The 18,889-nt window shown below is 38.7% G+C and overlaps 1 protein-coding gene across 19 annotated transcripts in view; it reads left to right on the top strand.

Moving 5' to 3' along the window:
* SUGCT (succinyl-CoA:glutarate-CoA transferase) overlaps positions 1–18,889 on the top strand; it is a 735,129-nt gene that overhangs the window by 162,197 nt on the left and 554,043 nt on the right. For all 19 annotated transcript variants that reach the window (XM_063725726.1, XM_054560560.2, XM_002818027.5 and 16 more), the window contains one exon: positions 18,569–18,664. In XM_063725726.1, coding sequence (XP_063581796.1) covers positions 18,569–18,664 — 96 coding nt within the window. The remainder of the gene's footprint in view (positions 1–18,568; positions 18,665–18,889) is intronic.

The raw sequence follows: 18,889 nt of genomic DNA, 5'->3' as shown, positions 1-18,889 counted from the left end.
TATCTTGATTAAAAAAAAAAAAGATCAGTCACCATGCTAAAGTAGGCCTGAGGTTGAAAGTGAGGTTAGTGAGGGGAAGAGGAAGGAAGACAGATTTTTTTAAGTGGTGCATTGGGGTAGAGACTTCTCATAGTTGCTCATATTGCATAGTTTTAATGGTGGAAGTGATTACTGTTAGGACAGTGTCAAGAAATACAAAACCCATTGATGGGAACTGTTTTAGGAACTTCCATTGGTCTTTGTTCTTTCCTCAATTTTGTCCTCTGTATTTGTTCTTAGGACCTTGGAAGTGGTTTTTGAACAATGATTTTCTTTTAGTGGGTAGGACTATGAAGTTCATGCCCCAGGGGAAGAGACTGATACGTGCAATCATTATTGTTGTGGGAAACACAGACCTATATATTAGAACAGGATACACTGCAGTCATTTGTGTAGGAATCCACTTAATGTGACTTGAAAGGGAATTTTCCTGACCACTATCATGTCTGGCTTCATGTTCAGACATTCTTACTGAAATACTCATTTAATCAGAGGTTTCTCTTGTGAAGGAATTTTTTTTTTTGGGTCCAGGTTTTCAAGAGTTCCATCAAATATCCATATAAGGTTTTTAGACAAATGAAAAAAACCTGCTTTTGAGGAGCAATGATGGCTTTTTCACTAGAAATAAAAAATTCCAGGTTTTATAGTTTGTTTCTTAAAAATATATGATTAAATAATTATTTTCTCTTTTTAAAATTTTTTTTGCTGACTTCTTACTTTGTGACTTGAAATGTATATTACAGTCTTCTTTTGTGCTTGAATAACAATGGTTTGAAAAGGAACAAAAAGGAATCTAAAGATATTTCAATTTGTCCAACAGTGTTCAATTTAAGCCTTTTATTTTTTAAAATTTCAAACAAACACAGTGACTTGATTTTTTTTCCCCTATGTTATCATCTAAGAGTGTATTTTGAATGTGTGTTTTGACCGTAAACCAGGAGTTGCAAAGTCAAATGCTTAACTATGCCAGACGGGTAATTAAAATAAGTGAACTGAGTCAGACGAAAAACAATAGGAAATGGTGATGGATATGGACTAAAGAGCCCACATCCTGTCTGAGGAGAGAGTCACTACTCTCTCCAGCATGTGCTACCATGTGACATTGTGATCCCAGTGCAGTGGTGTGCTGGTAAATGTTTAACAACTGGCTCATTAAAACAAGAAAAACAACAACAACAAAGTGTCACAGGTTGCATTTGCCAATTCTCATCGTATAAACACTCCCACATAGCTAATTTCAAGCCTCTACTATGATTGTCACTGCACATGTTTAGAAGGGATACTAATAATTGGCTCAATGAGCAAGTACAAGCTAGCTCCAGCACACCACTAGCCTCAGTGTAGCCAGGTTTGCAATTTTTGAAGAAAACTGATTTTTTTATATAAAATCTCTTGGGTTTTAAAATACTATGTAGGCCAAAAAAAAAAAAACCATATTAATGAACTAAATCATACTTATTAGTTGCCAATTTATAATCTCTGACAGTAAACTGATAATACTTCTTGGAAATCTTATTAGCAATCAGTTTTGCTATTTTATAGTCAAACTGCAGATGTCTAATCAATGGTTTCACTGGTATTTTTTGGAATCAACAATTTTTTTATTTTTATTTTTTTACACATGAAAATGTACTGCTATCAACAGTGTTTTAATGTATGTTTAATATTGGTATAAGGTAAAAATTAGCAGTTCAGAAATTATTCTTTGATTAATTAGAACAGCCAGTATACTTGGAATTTCTAAAACTGACTAAACCTAGCTTGCCGTCTGGGGGGGTTGTTTTTCCTGGATGCATTATTTGTGTTAGTGAAAGATGGAAAATGTCAGTCTAATTTATTGAAATTACAAAATTGTTGTATAGCAAAACCCTAAGTAAGCTGTTTTGTGTGTATTCCCTTGGATGATTTTTTTAAAATTATATTTTACAATTCTTCTTACTTTTGAGTATTTTTGAAGCACTTTTTACAATGTTACCCTGAAGTCATACAGACAAGGCTGTGAGGAGGTTAGTGCTATTTTGTAAACTTGACTCAAGGTACAGGACTTTGCTGTCCAAGGGAGTGTAATGAGGGCTGAGCTGAGACTGGGTCTCAGGCCTGTTGAATCAGGGTCCAAATTCCTTTTTGCCAGACTGCTGAGGATGTAAAAAAGATTAAAAAATTCTGCCCTCTTCAGAACTGTCTAGCCCTCCAATTGTGGTTAAAGGGTGAATGGAGGATATGGCTAAGATAACGATCATTGTTGGATGAATATAAGAATTGACACAACAAAGCAGAGTGCCTCCTTAAGGGTTTTATCATGTTACAGTCTTCTCACATATAAAACATAGTTGTGGGTATGTTAGAATGCAGATCATATGCAAATGTGCTGAATTAGGGACATATGAGTATATGGATATATGATATAGTATGTCATCAAAGGCTGATTGTGTTAGTGTGTACCTTTGAGGTCTCTTAGGGGTGATGTTGAAAAGCCCAAACATGTCTATAGCTTGCAGCTTAGATCTTAAAAGCCATCCAGTTTGTGCCATGTGGTCTGTTGATGAGGAGTTCTGACTGTAATGTAAGTTAGTGAATTTCTGAAATCAGTTTCCTTGATTTTATTCTCTGGTGAGATGCATTAGTAAGAACAGAGGAACGATTATCCAGGTGTTTGTGTGTAGTGGGATATTCTCAGTGTTCCTGTTCCTGTGAAGTGATGGCCATAAAATGGCAGTTATATTTAACAAAAGCATTCTGTATGAGTTTGGGGAGGAGGCAAGGAGGTGTGAAAATAACACAATTGTCATGCAAATTCATGTTTGAAGTAAGTCTTCTAGGCCTGTTTTCAATCAGACTGTGTCCCTCAAGACATGTGTTCCTCATGTCACTGGGTATTATTATTATAATCTCAGCATATCGTCCCTCTAAGACGCTGGGTTTTATAGTGTTTAGTGTGTGTCTTTTACACTAGACTGTTTTTCCATGAGGACAGAAAATTCATCTCTTTTCACCATTCTGTCTCAGCACCTAGCATGGTGCCTGAATGAAGTAATAAGTATTTGCTGAATGAAAACAATGAAATGTGCATACAAGATTTTTAAAACTTTCAAATAAAACAGCATTAATATATGAGAATATAAAATGTGTTTTCTCTCACTTGCTATTCTTCAGATTGTTTTTTAAATCACTGAGTTTGTTTAATTAATACAGCAATCCTTGGCATTATGTACCTGTATTCTTTACATGAATTTTTGCTTGAAGTGTAAACACGTAACACGTATTTTACCTGCTGGATCATTTGGTCACTGAAATCATGCATTTCTTGTCCTATTCCACACCTGGCTTTGCACCTTTCCCTGGAACGCCCATGAGATAGATCACTTTAAGAAGAGTCATCAGTAAAGAACTTCATCATGTACTGTGTAGTCTAGTGAGTCTCCCCTGTTATTTTGGGAACCATTCCACAGAAGCTCAAGAGAGCAGTGCAGTGCGACATGGCCAGAGAAGGACTGTGCCAGCTGTGCAGTGGATCATACAAGTAATCATCAGATTCACCATTACATTCTGGGATTTTGGTTGATCAGAATGATCAGATGTAGGGAGAGTGTCTAAGTTAATTTATTTTGATTTCATGCTGGGGCTTGGTTCATGAGCTTGTGATATGGGGGGTAGCTCTGTTACTTAATAGTTCTAAGAAAATGCCTGAAATTCCACTAAGAGAGCTTCATTCCTTTAGCTGTAGGGAAAGCTTTTGAATCTTTATTAATTTTTTATTAAAGTCTGTGTAGCCCTGGAAAGGGTAACATCATGAATAACCTTTACTTGATTCCATTTTTGGTGATGTGGCTGTGCATTTCCACTGTTGTTCTATTTCTTTCCTCTTTCAGTGCCAAACTTCATATGTTATTAGTATTTGAGGTTTCTGCTTCCTACCCACTAATTATTTTCTTAATGCTTTGCATTAGATTGTACACTCCCATCCTGCTACTGACAATGCCTTTGATGTACATTCAACACTCTTCCTTCTAACACTCTCCTCCTTTGGCCTTTAGACACCACACCACCTGTTATTCTTCCCACCTGTTTTTTTTGTCCCCTCCTTGGTTGACTCCAGTGGTCTGCCCTTGTCCTCTGCTTTCCCCCCAATTATCCAGTCTAGTCATCCACTTCAGTGGCTTTACCCTTGTGTTAGTTTTCTGTTGCTGCATAACAGATTATCAGAAGTGCAATATGAAAGATGCCTTCCAACAGCACAAACTATGATTTTATAGTTTCTATGTGTCTGTTATCTGGTAATGGCTTAGATGGAGTCTCTGCTCAGGTCTTAAAAGGCTGCCATTCAGGTATCTGCTGGACTGAATTTCTCAGCAGGACCTCAGAGGTCTTTTCCAAGCTCGTTTAGATTGTTGGCAGAATACAGTTTCTAGAGCTCATGGAGGTTGTGGGTTTCAAGACCAACAGGAGCATGACTCTCTGAGCTTCACCTTCCTTTAAAAGTTAGACCAGGCTCACTCAAGATAATCTCTTTCTTGATGAATTCATTATTAACTGATTACAGACCTAATTCTGAGAGTGACATTGCATTGTACAGGATGTATATGCCAGAGGATGGGACTCTTAGTGGCCATCTTAGAATCCTGCCTACCCCAAGCCTCAGTGTAGATGGCCACTAAGTATTCATGACTGTCTCTCATCATTAATCAGGGCTCCAGTGGCTGGATGGCAACCACTCATAGGCATCTCCACCTGGACATCCTATGGACACCTTTAAATAAATACCGCTTCCCCAGACAAACAATCCCACTCTAACCTAGCATATTTCTTCACCAAGAAAGCCATTTTTTTTCTTTTTGTTTTTTTTGAGATGGAGTCTTGCCCTGTCACCCAGGCTGGAGTGCAGTGGTGCAGTCTTGGCTCACTGCAACCTCCGCCTCCCGAGTTCAAGTGATTCTCCTGTCTCAGCCTCCTGAGTAGCTGGGATTACAGGCGCCTGCCACCTCGCCTGGCTAATTTTTGTGTTTTTAGTAGAGTCACCATGTTGACCAGGCTGGTCTTGGACTCCTGACCTCAGGTGATCCGCCCGCCTTGGCCTCCCAAAGTGCTAGGATTGCAGGTGTGAGCCACCTCGCCCGGCCAAGAAAGCCGTTTCTATAAAGTAAATTCACATTTCTTGTAAGTTCTAGGCTAAAAACATTGGAACCCTCTTTGTAACTTCTTGTTTATTCCCTACAGTCTGTTCCCAGGACTTGTGATTCCATCCTTTAAATGTCTCTCCAATTTGCCATTTCTTCTCTTTTTTTTTTTGAGACGGAGTCTTGCTCTGTTGCCCAGGCTGGAGTACAGTGGCGCCATCTTGACTCACTGCAACCTTCGCCTCCCAGGTTCAGGGGATCCTCCTGCCTCAGCCTCCTGAGTAGCTGGAATTACAGGCGTGAGCCACTGTGCCTGGCCCTTTTCTTCTCTTTCACACTGTCCATACCTTACAAAGACCTGTGCAAGTTAGCTTATTGCCTTGTGAGAAAAGGGAACAGTCTAAGGAATGCCCACATGCATTATATTCCATACTTCCATCGTTTTGTGCCACCTCTCTCCCCATTTTGAAGGGGATAATACATTATTGAATGGTGTTGGCTCATGCCTGTAATCCTAGCACTTTGGGAGGCTGACACGGGTGGATCACTTGAGGTCAGGAGTTTGAGACCAGCCTGGCCAACATGGCAAAACCCCGTCTCTACTAAAAATAAAAAAATTAGCCAGAAATCGGCTAATTGAACTCGGGAGGCAGAGGTTGCAGTAAGCTGAGATCGTGCCATTGCACTCCAGCTTGGGCAACGAGTGAGACTCCATCTCAAAAAAAAAAAAAAAAAAAAAGAATGATGTTGAAGAAACAGTAACAAAAGAACACCAGGACATAAATGCAATGGTAATCAGAACTAGAGGAAAATGTGACAAATAGAGAATTGGAGAAGGTCCTAGAATAACCAGACAAAGGATGTGAAGCCCTTCCCAGAATGAATCACTCCTATGGAAGAAACAGCCCCTTGGGCTCCACGAAATAATGAAAGAAATCTGTAGAAGTTAGAAGGAAGTAGCCTTTATTCAACTTGTTTGCTTTTGATATGCCTAGTGCTATCTCATGGAACCCATTGGTTACCCCATTTACAACAGACTCACCCCACTCCCTATTCCTAGGCCAATTCTTTTTTTAAAAATTTAAATTTTAATTTTTTCATATTTAAATTTTTAATTTTTTTATTTCACTAAAAAAATTAGTGTGTTTTTTTATATAATCAAACAGGTGTGTTTGATTATATGAATAAGTTCTTTAGTAGTGATTTCTGAGATTTTGGTGTACCCATCACCTGAGCAGTGTACACTGTACCAACATGTAATATTTTATCCCTCACCACCCCCGACCCTTTCCTGCAAGTCCCCAAAGTCCAGCGTATCATTCTTATGTCTTTGCATCCTCATAGCTTAACTCCCACATATGAGTGAGAACATTGGATATTTGGTTTTCCATTCCTGAGTTACTTCACTTAGAATAATAATAATAATAATAATCCAGGTTGCTGTTAATGTCATTATTTCCTTCTTTTTTATGGCCGAGTAGTACACCACATAAACAGAATTAAAAACAAAAACCCCATGATTGTCTCAATAGACACAGAAAAAGCATTTGACAAAATCCAGCATCCCTGTATAATTATGATTAAAACCCCAAGCCAATTCTGACTTCAGGGAAGGTTTGCTATTTCTTTTCTCTACCCATCCGTGGGTCTTTAGCATCATCATGCACTCAATTTTAGCCCCACAGGGTCTTGCTCCCTGAAGATTCCCTCATTCTTCCTTAAGCCACGTTTCCTCTTTTCTTCACCCTGAATACGGGGCCTCAGTCCCTGACATTGTTTCCTAACTCAGCCTCTATGTTTATCCATCTGGTATGTGGGGAAGGAACAAGTGGGCTTGGGCTTTGTCACTTCAGTGGGCAGAGCCACTGAACAAGGCAAATTTCAGCCTGACCTTCTCATTTTGTGGAGATGCTTTTCTACTCTTGTAGCTTTCTGTGGGAATTGTACCTAACTTTCCTCCTTTTCTGTTGAGCATTTCTTCTTTAAATTCTTCAAATTAGAGGAAAGTGATGTTATTCATTCATTTTTGAGTTTAACTAATAGTTACTGATTGCCTACAGTGTGTCTTGGGGGTGTTCCTGTTGTGGAGAGAGAGCAAGAAACAAATCAGACAAATCCTTTGCTTCCTGAAGCTTGCATTCTAGCAGACAGAGATCCAGAAGACAAAATGACCCATCTGAGTGAATGAGGGAAGAGTTGACATTTCAAACCATAATCCCTCCTCTTCTACTTTTTTTCTCATTGTCTCCATCTTGCTTAGAACTCCACATCTTCAATTATTCTTTTCTCTTGTATATGTAGATGAACTCCAGTTATTTTTTTATTTTTATTTTTTTGAGACAGGGTCTTGCTCTGTGTCCTAGGCTGGAGTGCAGTGGCGTGATCATAGTTCTCTGCAGCCTCAATATTCTGGGCTCAAACAATCCTCCCTTCTCAGTCTCCTAAGTAGCTGGTTTTACAGGTGCACACCACCACGCCCAGTTAATTTTTTTTTATTCTTAGCCGAGAAAAGGTCTTACTATATTGCCCAGGCTGATCTTGAACTCGTGAGTTCAAGCAGTCCTCCTGCCTTGGCCCCCCAAAATGATGGGATTAGAGGCATGAGTCACTGTGCCTGGCCAGTTATTTTATTTTATTTTTTTACATCCTCAAAAATAAAACCTTTATTCTTTCTGCTCACCAGCTTAAGCTATGGTCCAATATCTCTCCTCTCCTTTTTACACAAGCTCTGAGATACCCCTGTGGCTCTCACATTGTTTTCATTCATTCCTTTGCCCCCATTAATCTGGATTTTGGCCTTGCTGCTTTGTTGACACTGCATTTTAAGAATCATCTGTGATCTCGTGGTCGTTAAATTTAATAGCTTGTCTCAGTTTTTATTCTCAATACTTTTCCAAACATGGGACTGTGACCACAATATTTTCCTACTGGGAAGGCCCTTTCCCTTGTTTTTGCCTGACTAAATTCTCTTTATCAAAAAATGTTAGCTCAAATGCCACTTTTTATCCCTTCTTGATTTTTTAAAAAAGTCTCTTGTGGCATTGATCATTTCTATTCTGAATTATAAATAATAAATTAACCTTTCTGAGAGATGAAACTGTTTTATTGATTTTGGGATCTCCCACTACACTTAACAGATTGCCTTGCATATAATAATTACTTATTAAATATCTGTTAAATGCATGAAGAAAGTAGTAAACACAAGTAAGTTTCATGTCATTTTTAGAACTTTTCAAAACTAGAGTTGTAGAATAATGTAATATTTTATTCTACAAGCAGAAATATTTCGAATATCTGTTATCTAAAATGTAAAAAAGTATTTGAAGAAGACACTTGAAACTGAAGACTTGCTATCACAGGAATAAATAAGCACACCCTGTCATTAAATGTTGTTTTTCTACATTTCCACTTACTCATCACATTTTGTTTAGTTTTTCATAACCACTCTTTGAGTCATGTGATTGACTGGGTCCGTGGTTCATGGTAAGAAATATGTTTGATGTATTATTCTCAACATGCTTTTGAAATTCTGTCTCTCTTTGCTGTCTGGTCTTACCTCTGGCATTTGATATCCAGTTTCCTCATATGTCTGATTTTGATTCATATGGATTGGGAAAATTATTCTCAGTATAATGTGGATCTGTTTTTCTTTTGAGTTCATAAATAAAATAAACATCAATATGATTTGAATGTTGTTAATGATAATTCAGAGGAATGGGTAATAGGTATGTTCCTTTCATTAAGTTAAAAAATGACTATGAAGAGAATAATTCCATTAGATGTTTTTTCTTTGGTAAGTAAATAAAAGTAGAGATTTTAAAACTATTTAACAACTCTACTGGTTTTCAGTGTTTACAGGTAAAATATTTATGGGTTGAAGTTTATTTCTAATTACATTGCAGTGAAGCCAAACCATATTTGCAGCAAAGCAGAAAACTTTGAATAAGTACTGCATTATGTATTATGTGATAATTAAGGTCAAATTTATCTGTAGAGGTTCACCTAATTGGAAAGGATGCTCAATCACTATTTTTTCTTTACCAAGTAGTAAGTTCCAACTAAACTTTTCCAGGTTCAGGCCCACTCAGAAATTTTGAGAGAAGTCTGATTCTGTATCTAATTTAGTATAGAATGCCAGAAACCAGGCTAGGTGAGTTCAGACCCTGGCTTGTCCACTTACTAGGCGTATAACCTTGGGCAGATTATCAGACTACTCAGTGCTTCAGTTTTCTCATCTCTAAAATGGGGTCATCAAAGTACCTTTCCCATAAAATTATGATGAGGTAATTCATGTAAATGAGATAATTCATGTAAAATGCTTAGAACAGTGTGCAGTAAATGTTAGCTTTGATCAGTCGTAAATACTAGAAACAATGATAAATGTGGCGCAGACGGGTAGAATACTGATTCTCCTTTTAACATGGCATGGACAATATACCTTGTGTACTCTGGAGTCCTTTTTCCTCCTCAGTCCTAGTTATTCTGAAAAAATCTGTTCACCTTATGGTGTGAGGGACAAAGTGAAGCAAGTTAAATTGCAAAGGGAGTTTGACATGTAAAGTAACAGTATTAGGTTAAAAAGAGAGATGCCAGAAACTCGAAATCTCTTCCTGAGGTGAGGTCAAATTTTTCTTCTTGAAAGTTGTGTTTTCTACGAATGCTAGCCCCTTCATTTCTCTTTTAGCAGTTTTTCCCCATAAGATATTTTGTAGTTAGTAAATGAGTGAGGTTGAGCAGAAGGATGTGAGAATTTATTGATTTAGTTAACAGTGTGTTTTCTAAGTAAGTACAGGGGACAGTAGAGGACCTCTAGTCCATTCCGTTGATGTAGGGGGACTTGCCTGGAATATAAAATGTGAAGCCAAGGATACAATCAAAGATACAAATGTGAAGCTACTCACTACTCGGGTGAAAGGGGCAGGGAGCAGAAAGGCTGAACAGAGAGGAGTTAGTGGCTTAGGGATGGTGTAGAGAGTACAGTGACCTGGGTTTGGGTCAGGATTTTTCCATTCGTCAACTATGAGACCTAGACAACATACTTAATCTCCTTGGTCTTTAGTTTTTTCTTATAAAATGGGAGTTGCAAAGTGACTTAATTTGCTTTCACTCATTGCCTGTTCATATGCCATAATGACCAGGTGATTTAATTATAGAAATCAATGCCTTCCTATGACACTTAGAATAATATCTCAGATCCTTACCCAGGCCTGCAAGGACCCATATGATATGGCCCTTGTACACTTTCCTGACCTCATCTTGTACTACTCTCTCTTTTACTTACTAGGTTCCAACTACAATGGCTCTCTTTCTGTTCTTCACTCTATGTAAGCTTTTAGCATATTAAAGTCTTCTAACTGGTTGATCTCGCTGCCTACAAATATTTCTTCTAGGCTGGGCACAGTGACTCATGCCTGTAATTCCAGCATTTGGGAGGCCCAGGCAGGTGGATCACTTGAGGTCAGGAGTTCGAGACCAGCCTGGCCAACCCGGTGAAACCCTGTCTCTACTAAAAATACAAAAATTAGCTGGGCATGGTGTCATGCACCTATAATCCCAGCTACTGGGGAGGCTGAGTCAGAAGAACTGCTTGAACTTAGTAGGCGGAGGTTGCAGTGAGCCGAGATTGTGCCACTGCACTCCAGCCTGGGCAACAGAGTGAGACTCTGTCTCAAACAAAAGGAAAGATTTCTCCTAGATTTTCACAGGCCTTCTCCAGGTCTTAAGTTAAATATAACATCTTCAAAGAGGCCTCTACTAAGCCTGTTAGTTTAAAAGAGCACTCTCTGTGATTCTGTTGCATTTTCTTCATAGCACGAATCATTTCTTGATATTTTCCTGTATATGTCTTAATGTAGCTTACCCTAGAATGTAAGCTTCATGAGAGTAGGACTATGTCTTTCTCCTTCCCTGCTGTATCCCCAGTATCTAGAGCAATTCCTGGCACATAGTAGGTGTGATATCAATGTTTTTTTTTTTTTTGTTTTTGAGATGGAGTCTCATTCTGTTGCCCAGGCTATAGTGCAATGGCTCTATCTCGGCTCACTGCAACCTCCGCCTCAAGTGAGTCTCCTGCCTCAGCCTTCCGTGTAGCTGGGATTATAGGCACTCACCACCATGCCCAGCTAATTTTTGTATTTTTAGTAGAGATGGGGTTTCGTCATGTTGGTCAGGCTGGTCTTGAATTCCTGACCTCAAGTGATCCACCTGCCTTGGCCTCCCAAAGTGCTGGAATTACAGGCATGAGCCACTGCACCTGGCCTATATCAGCTTTTAAATAAAAATATGGAATGAATAAGGTGCTGATTGACACTGAAATAAATATTTGCTCTTTACCCTAAAACTCCTGTTCTCTTTATGCTTTCCTATAAGACTGGGAAAGGAAATAGGAAGATGAGCCCAGAGCATCTTATATTGTCACAAAGTAAGGGAGTGCTAAAAACAAAGCCCACACAGCGATGTGTGGTATGAGAGAGAGAGGGACACAGGTACCAGTGGAGAGAGGTCCTAATGGCCAAAACTGGAATAATTTGATCAACAACAAAAAAGTGGTGTTGAATTATAACCAAAAAAGTATTTTTTAAAAAAAACCACATGACCATGCTGATTTAAATAAATGATTGAATAAATAAATAAATAAAGGGAGACAAATGTGTGCCAAATTCTAAATAATTATGTAGATACTCCACCCTCCAGAAGCAGGACCATAACTTTCTACTCCTTAAGTATAGCCTCATGTACTGACATTCTTCCAAAGGGTACTGTATGGAAACGGGGAGGAAGAAAGAGTAATCTTACAGCAGAGAAAACTGATAAACACTACCTCAGCCAGGTGATCAAGATTGATTGTTGACACTGTGTATCTTTGATATGATATGTTGAAAAGAAAGACTTTTGTGGTCTTTCTTTTAAAACCTCATAACTCCAGTCTAATCATGAGTAAAACATCACAAAAATCCCAGTCGAGGAAAATTCTACAAAATACCTGATCAGTTTCCTCAAAACTTTCAGTGCATAAAAAATAAGGAAAGTATGAGGAACTGTCACAGCGAAGAGGAGCCAGGATGACTAAATACGGAGACAGGATGACTAAATACAATGTGGTATCCTGGTTGGGATCTTGGAATAGAAAAAGGATATGAAGTGAAAAGTCAGGAAGTCTGAGTATGTGGGTTTTAGTTAATAATGTGTCGATATTGGCTCTGTAATTGTTAAGAAGGCACTCCACTAATGTAGGATGGTAATAACAGGGATACTGGATGTGGAGTAGATGGGAATTCTCTGTACTATCTTGGTTTTTCTGTAAATTGAACACTGTTCTGAAATAAAAAGTTTATTTCAGATAAAATTCAAATAAAATGTTATGAATATTTTTCCCCATGATGCTATATTGTTTTGTTGTGTCATTTAGGTGCCTATTCATCTTCTATTGTTATATACAGATGTCATAGCTTATTTAAAACCACCCATTCTTGGGCATTTAAATTGGTTCTAGTAGTTTGTACCTACATCTTTGATCATCCCTTTGGTGATAGAGGAAGGACTGTTTTTGCCTGGAAACTTATCTTCTCTTGTTTGATATTATTTCCAATTTCTTCTCTTATCTCTGTTTCCCCTTAGGTTAGGACTTTAAATACTTTCTATAGGCTGATGACTCCTGCCTAATTGATTATATCACAGGCATCTCAAATTCAACACATTCAGAGGTGGGCTCTTATTTTCTTTCCGCTTCAATTACTTCTCTCTCTGATTTCTGTTTTTCTGTTAAGGCTGTCATAGTTTACCCAGATATTCAGCAGGACTGTGGGAGTTAAGTTTGGTTTCTCCTCTCTGTCACCATTCTGTCTGCATCCTCTGCCCATACAATCTTTCACATGCTCTGTCTGTTCTGTTCTTGAAATAGATCTTAAACTCATGATTTTTCCATGTCTACTGCTACCAACCTTGCCTGAGCTATCTATCGTCAAATTATGCCTGGACCTTTATGATATCCCTAACAGTCCCCTTTCTCTCTTGCCTCTTCTTAGTTCATTCTTTGAATATAATTACAAATGTGGGGGGATCCCTATGGGTTTTAAATAGAAGAATGACGATACAATTTGTGATTGTTCTGAAATGATCATTCTGCAAGATGTGCAAAGAATGGCTCCTTACCATTACTACAGTGACTGGCATGCTGTGGCCTCTGTCCACCTTTCTCTTTCGTTTCATTTCAGTCTCTTTCTCACCATGGTTTAGTTATTTCTTTCAGTTTTGTTCTTTCTCTATGCCAACCCCTTTCCTGCCTTTGAGCTTTCGCATATGTTACTCTTTGTTTTCCAGTTTTATCTTCCATCTTCTTTCCCCATGGCAGGTCCTATAATTCTTTGTTTAGTTATCTTCTTTACTATTCCAAAGAAGGCAAGACTATTATCTTTTTCATTTCCTTATATATACTTAGTACCTAGCATAAAGCCTTACACATAGCAACACTCAGTAGTTGCTGAATAATTAAACAAGTAGTAATTACCATTTTCATTCATTTGTTAAAAAATAGGGTTCAGGATCTGTGTTAAGTGCTATGGAAACACACAAAGGTTTTAAAATAAATAAGTCTTACCTTGAAATAGCTCCTAATTTAAAAGGAGGGGTAGGAGAATATATAAATAATATTGTAGCATGGAGGAAGGCAGTGTTGTTGGAGTAAAGTTCTGTTATTAACCACCTGTATGTCTTCACATAAGTTTTTTTTTTTTTTTTTGAGTTGGTCTTTTTGCCCAGGCTGGAGTGCAATGGCGCGATCTCGGCTCACCGCAACCTCTGCCTCCTGGGTTCAAGCAATTCTCCTGCCTCAGCCTCCCAAGTAGCAGGGATTACAGGCATGCGCCACCATGCCTGGCTAATTTTTTTGTATGTTTAGTAGAGATGGAGTTTCTCCATGTTGGTTAGGCTGGTCTCGAACTCCCGACCTCAGGTGATCCACCTGCCTCAGCCTCCCAAAGTGTTGGGATTACAGGTGTGAGCCACCGCGCCTGGCCAAGTTATTTTTATTCTGTGTTCCTTTATGTATCCATTTGGATATAAAGGAGTTTGACTAGACTCTTGTAAGGCTTTGCTTCTCAACTCTGGTGTGCCATTAATACTACGCTGGCGAAATTATTTTTTTCCAAGTTTCCATCCCTGAAAAACCTGATTCATTTGGTATGAGATGGGTTCTACGAATTCCATAGGTGATTGGGGGGGTGCACGGGTAGGTTAAGGAAGTAGTGACCTAGCTCCTTCTGGCTTTGACATCTTACAATTCTAATTGTAGTACAAGGAAGACTGTGAAAGTGCAGTAGAAATCAGATAAATTAAGTGTTGTATTCATTCAGGGGCAGGAAATATAATCTCTTGCTTGCTGGCTGGGATTGGGGCTTAATGGAAAAGATGATGTTGAAATAGACTTTGAAGAATAGGTGGAAATGTGGGCAGGTGGATGATTGCATGGTTGGTGTTCAGTTCACCTTAGCTGTAGGCCAGAAGACATGCAAGGGAAGTGGGGGGAAAATGACCTGTTTTGATGCAGTGGACCATGGTTCTAGTCTTGTTTTTCTCATTTTACCTGTCACACTTGGTTGTCCTTTTGGAGATGAAAGATTGTATTATTGCAGCTTGATCCTCATTCGGTGGAAGTGAAGCATGTGGTGACAGACACCATGGGACTGCTTTGAGAAATAATTGGGCATATTCTTCCTCAAGCCTTTTGGGGCTTTGCTCTTTGAGATCCATTTTGACCACCCCATTGGTTTTCTGGTTAGAAACAAAGAATATCAGGACCCACTCTGTTATCTAAAAAATAGTTTGCTGTCAGAATGATTATTATTAAACCAAAGTTGGCTTTTTTGTTTAGATGAAACCATAAAAAGGCAACATTCTGAGTAAATTATATAGCGTCCACTTGATGAAATAATAAGCCTAAGTTTAGGGAATGAAAGTAATGATCTAATGCAGTATTTAGAATGCATATACAGTATATAGTTATTAACCAAAAAGTCACATCCTGCATTCTTTTAATTTGTGCAAAATTTGTCATTAATTGCCCAGGAAACCTCTGATTTTTTTCATACATAATCACATCATAGCTATTGACTTTCTCTCCCTTCTCCTGCCTTAAAATACATCCCTGTAAATAGTAGATTACTTTCAGATTGGTAATACCCCCTTTAAACATTGAGTTGCTAAGTTTAGCCATGTTGCTCTCTTTCTTAAAAAATAGAATTCGTTTTTCCCCAACTTTGCCTTTGAGTTGTTACTGACAAATCACACTTTGGTTTTTTTGTTTGTTTGTTTTTTGTTTTTGTTTTTTTTGAGACTCTGTTGCTGAGGCTGGAGTGCAGTGGTATGATCACTGCTCACTGCAGCCTTGACCTCCCCAGGCTCAGGTGATCCTCCCACCTGTTTTTTTTGTTTTGTATTTTTAGTAGAGACAGGGTTTTGCTATGTTGCCCAGGTGGGTCTCGAACTCCTGGGCTCAAGCGATCCACCTGCCTCAGCCTCCCAAAGTGCTAGGATTACAGGCATGAGCCACCGCGCCCAGCCCACACTTTGTTTTTTCATGGCAATTGGCTTAAAATTTTATTTAATCCTTCTGCCCAATGTGAGCCTGCTAATTCTGAAATGCTTTTTGTTTTCATTAACTACCACTGTATGGAGGAGGAAATTTATGTAGTATTCTACTTGCAAACTGTTTGAGAGATGAGTTCTGATTCTTCATTCAAACTCATTCTAAATGGGGCAGGGTCAGAAACGCAGAAGTCAAAAATTGAAAAGAAAGAATAAGATAGTAGGTAAGGAATGAGGCAGCCAAGCTGATATCCAGCCAGGAATCCAGTCCTTCCCTATCCCTGGCAACTATCTTAGATCGATTTAGGATTTATAAATTGGCCTGTGATCATCCAGCCACCTCAGCACCTCATGCAGCCCTTGATGATGTTGGTCTATTGACTTTGAAATTAGAGAAGTAGAAGTAACAAGCCTTTTGTAATTGACTACTGGCACAGAATAACCTTTACTAATTTGAATTCTTGGCCTTCAGTAGCAACAGAGCCCCTTAGAGAGTGACATTCGCCATGATTTATTTGAATGAAAAAGTAAATAAAAAGAATAACAGCATAGCTAGATCTGAAAAGAGACCTGAGAAGTCAGAAAATGTCTCCAATTTCAGGAAGGGGTGTCATGGGAAATAACTCCTATTGCATCCCTTGTGTCTTTTTTTTTTATTTTAAGACCGAATTTCACTCTTGTTGCCCAGGCTGGAGTGCAGTGGTGTGATCTCAGCTCACTGCACCCTCCGCCTCCTGGGTTCAAGCGATTCTCCTGCCTCAGCCTCCCAAGTAGCTGGGATTACAGGCATATGCCACCATGCCTGGCTAATTTTGTATTTTTAGTAGAGATGGAGTTTCTCCATGTTGGTCAGGCTGGTCTCGAACTCCCAACCTCAGGTTATCCACCTGCCTCGGCCTCCCAAAGTGCTGGGATTACAGGTGTGAGCCACTGCTCCCGGCCCCTCGTTTCTTTTTATCTGCCAGATTGTTAAGAGGAATAATCCCGAAGTGTATACACATTTGCCTTGTAAGCACATTGAAGATTACTTACTGTTTTGCAAATTGTGTTTTGTGTTCATGCTGCCTGGGTGGTGTTGCAGGACTGCTTCTGCTTCATCCAGAGCACTTGAAATATTATCTGCTTACATATTTATATATTAGGATTTCATGTATTATTTGGTTGAATATGAGAGTTCTGCTTTTTAAAAAAAACATTTGAAAACCTTTGGTTTAGCTGAAATGCCCAAGACTTTATAGAGAAGGTATCAGAAGATCAAAGAAGGTAAATTATATACCCACAGTCATGGAACTATTTAGAGGTCGACAGAGATTAGAAATCATCCAGGTTTCAACCGTCCATGTCTGGACTTCCTATCCAGGACATTTTTGCTACAAAATGTTGATTTGATTTTCCATTTTGAAAGACACGGAAGTGATCTGTGAAATGGTGATTAGCACTAGGCGGCCCCGGGCAGCCCTGGAATGCTCCATGGTTCAAATGCCCAAGACCAGATGGAAGTCCAGAAGTGGATGACTCAAAGTTTATTAGTTTTGCCACCTGGTCTGTACAGCCAAACCAGCTGCCACAGGCAGTTCCAATTTGACAGAGCAATAAATGAACATAAAAGTGAGTTTGAGTCCCAAGAATAAAGTAAAGGAGAATGGCTGCAGCAGCAAGGTGATTCATCCAGACTGAGTCCTATTGATATTTCTTGTAGGAAGCACAGCTGCTGTGCTAGGTAGGGGGCAAGAAAAGGCCTGAAAAATCATGCCTTGAGTTGTTCCAGGAGCCAATCTCAATTTGGAGTATGTTTTAATGACTGGCTTGGTAGGTTTTCCAATCGCATCTGACGATCTAGAAAGGGAAAAGCAAGCCGATGCTATATCATGATTATGTCATGTGGCCTGAACCACTTTTTATTCTTTTCTGGAATCCATGGAAAATCATTTGATCACCTCCTTTCCATAGTTCTGCGGTGGTGGAGCCATAAGTATTCATTGGAACATAAGATCCTTGTGGCAGATCACCAGGAATCAATTCATTATCTTCATATTATCGTCATATTGAGTTGAACTATTGTAGATTTGTCAAGATCTGTCCATGAAATACTACAGTAGTCAGAAATTGACTCTAAGGTTTTGGATGACCCCTTTAATAGATCTGCAGTTCTCAAAAATTGAATTGAGTATGACAGTGAGCACATGGGGCTAGGAACAAATTGGGAGAGGTACAGTAATGTTTCTTTAAATGAGGATGATCCACTAATTAATTTTAAAAAGTCAAATAATCTTGATCTTTTGTGTCAGAATGCTTTGGGCAGAAAGTAACAGAAAACCTGGCTAAACTGACTTAAATAAAATGGAGGTTTATTATTATTACTTTCCTGTGTCATCAGAAATTTAGAGGAATGTGGTTCCTGGCTTTGATTCATCTACTCAGTGATGACACAGGCTCTCTTTGTATTATCTTGGTGCAAAATAAAAGGAGATACATGCAGAGGGGAAAAAAATGTACGAGTTGCTGATGTATATTGCCATGGGTTTGAGGATAAAGGCCGGACCACGGTTCCGTCTGCTTGGTCAACCTCTGCTTTCAGATAATCTTTTTAGGGGTTGAACGTTTATGTATTTATATTTCTCAATTGACTATTACTTAGTCTCATGCAATAATGTAATACCGTTCTTCATTTGTGTGATAAAAGTACAAATGCCTGTATATTTTCTAACTTGATGGACAGGTTTTTTTCTTCTACAATGAGATGAAGTGAAATTACTTTCATAATATAACATTCTCTTTATGAGTATAGATAAACTAGCTGTTCTATTTTATTTATTTACTTTTTTTCCTGGTAGGTGGCGTGTTTGTCTCACATAGCTGCAAATTATCTTATTGGTCAAAAGGAAGCAAAACGCTGGGGTACAGCTCATGGCAGTATTGTTCCTTACCAGGTAAGACTACAGCAGTCTAGGGTTGAGCTGTTGTAATTTGCAGTTTTATATGATGTGTTTTTGGAAAATGATGTCTTTTTATACACAAATCCTTCAGCTGTTTTTTTTTTTTTTTTGTAATGTATCTGTGTCTGGCTATGACAAGGTTCTGTTGTTCACTTTAAGTTCTGTTTTGCATATTTCTTCATCAGAAAGAGATTAGTAACAGGACCCTTAAGCAGATCA

Source organism: Pongo abelii, chromosome 6 (genome assembly GCF_028885655.2).
Source record: "Pongo abelii isolate AG06213 chromosome 6, NHGRI_mPonAbe1-v2.0_pri, whole genome shotgun sequence".
NCBI classification, from domain to species: Eukaryota; Metazoa; Chordata; class Mammalia; order Primates; family Hominidae; genus Pongo; species Pongo abelii.
The sequence above is the reverse complement of the archived record's forward strand: the minus strand, read 5'-3'. Positions and strand labels throughout refer to the sequence as shown.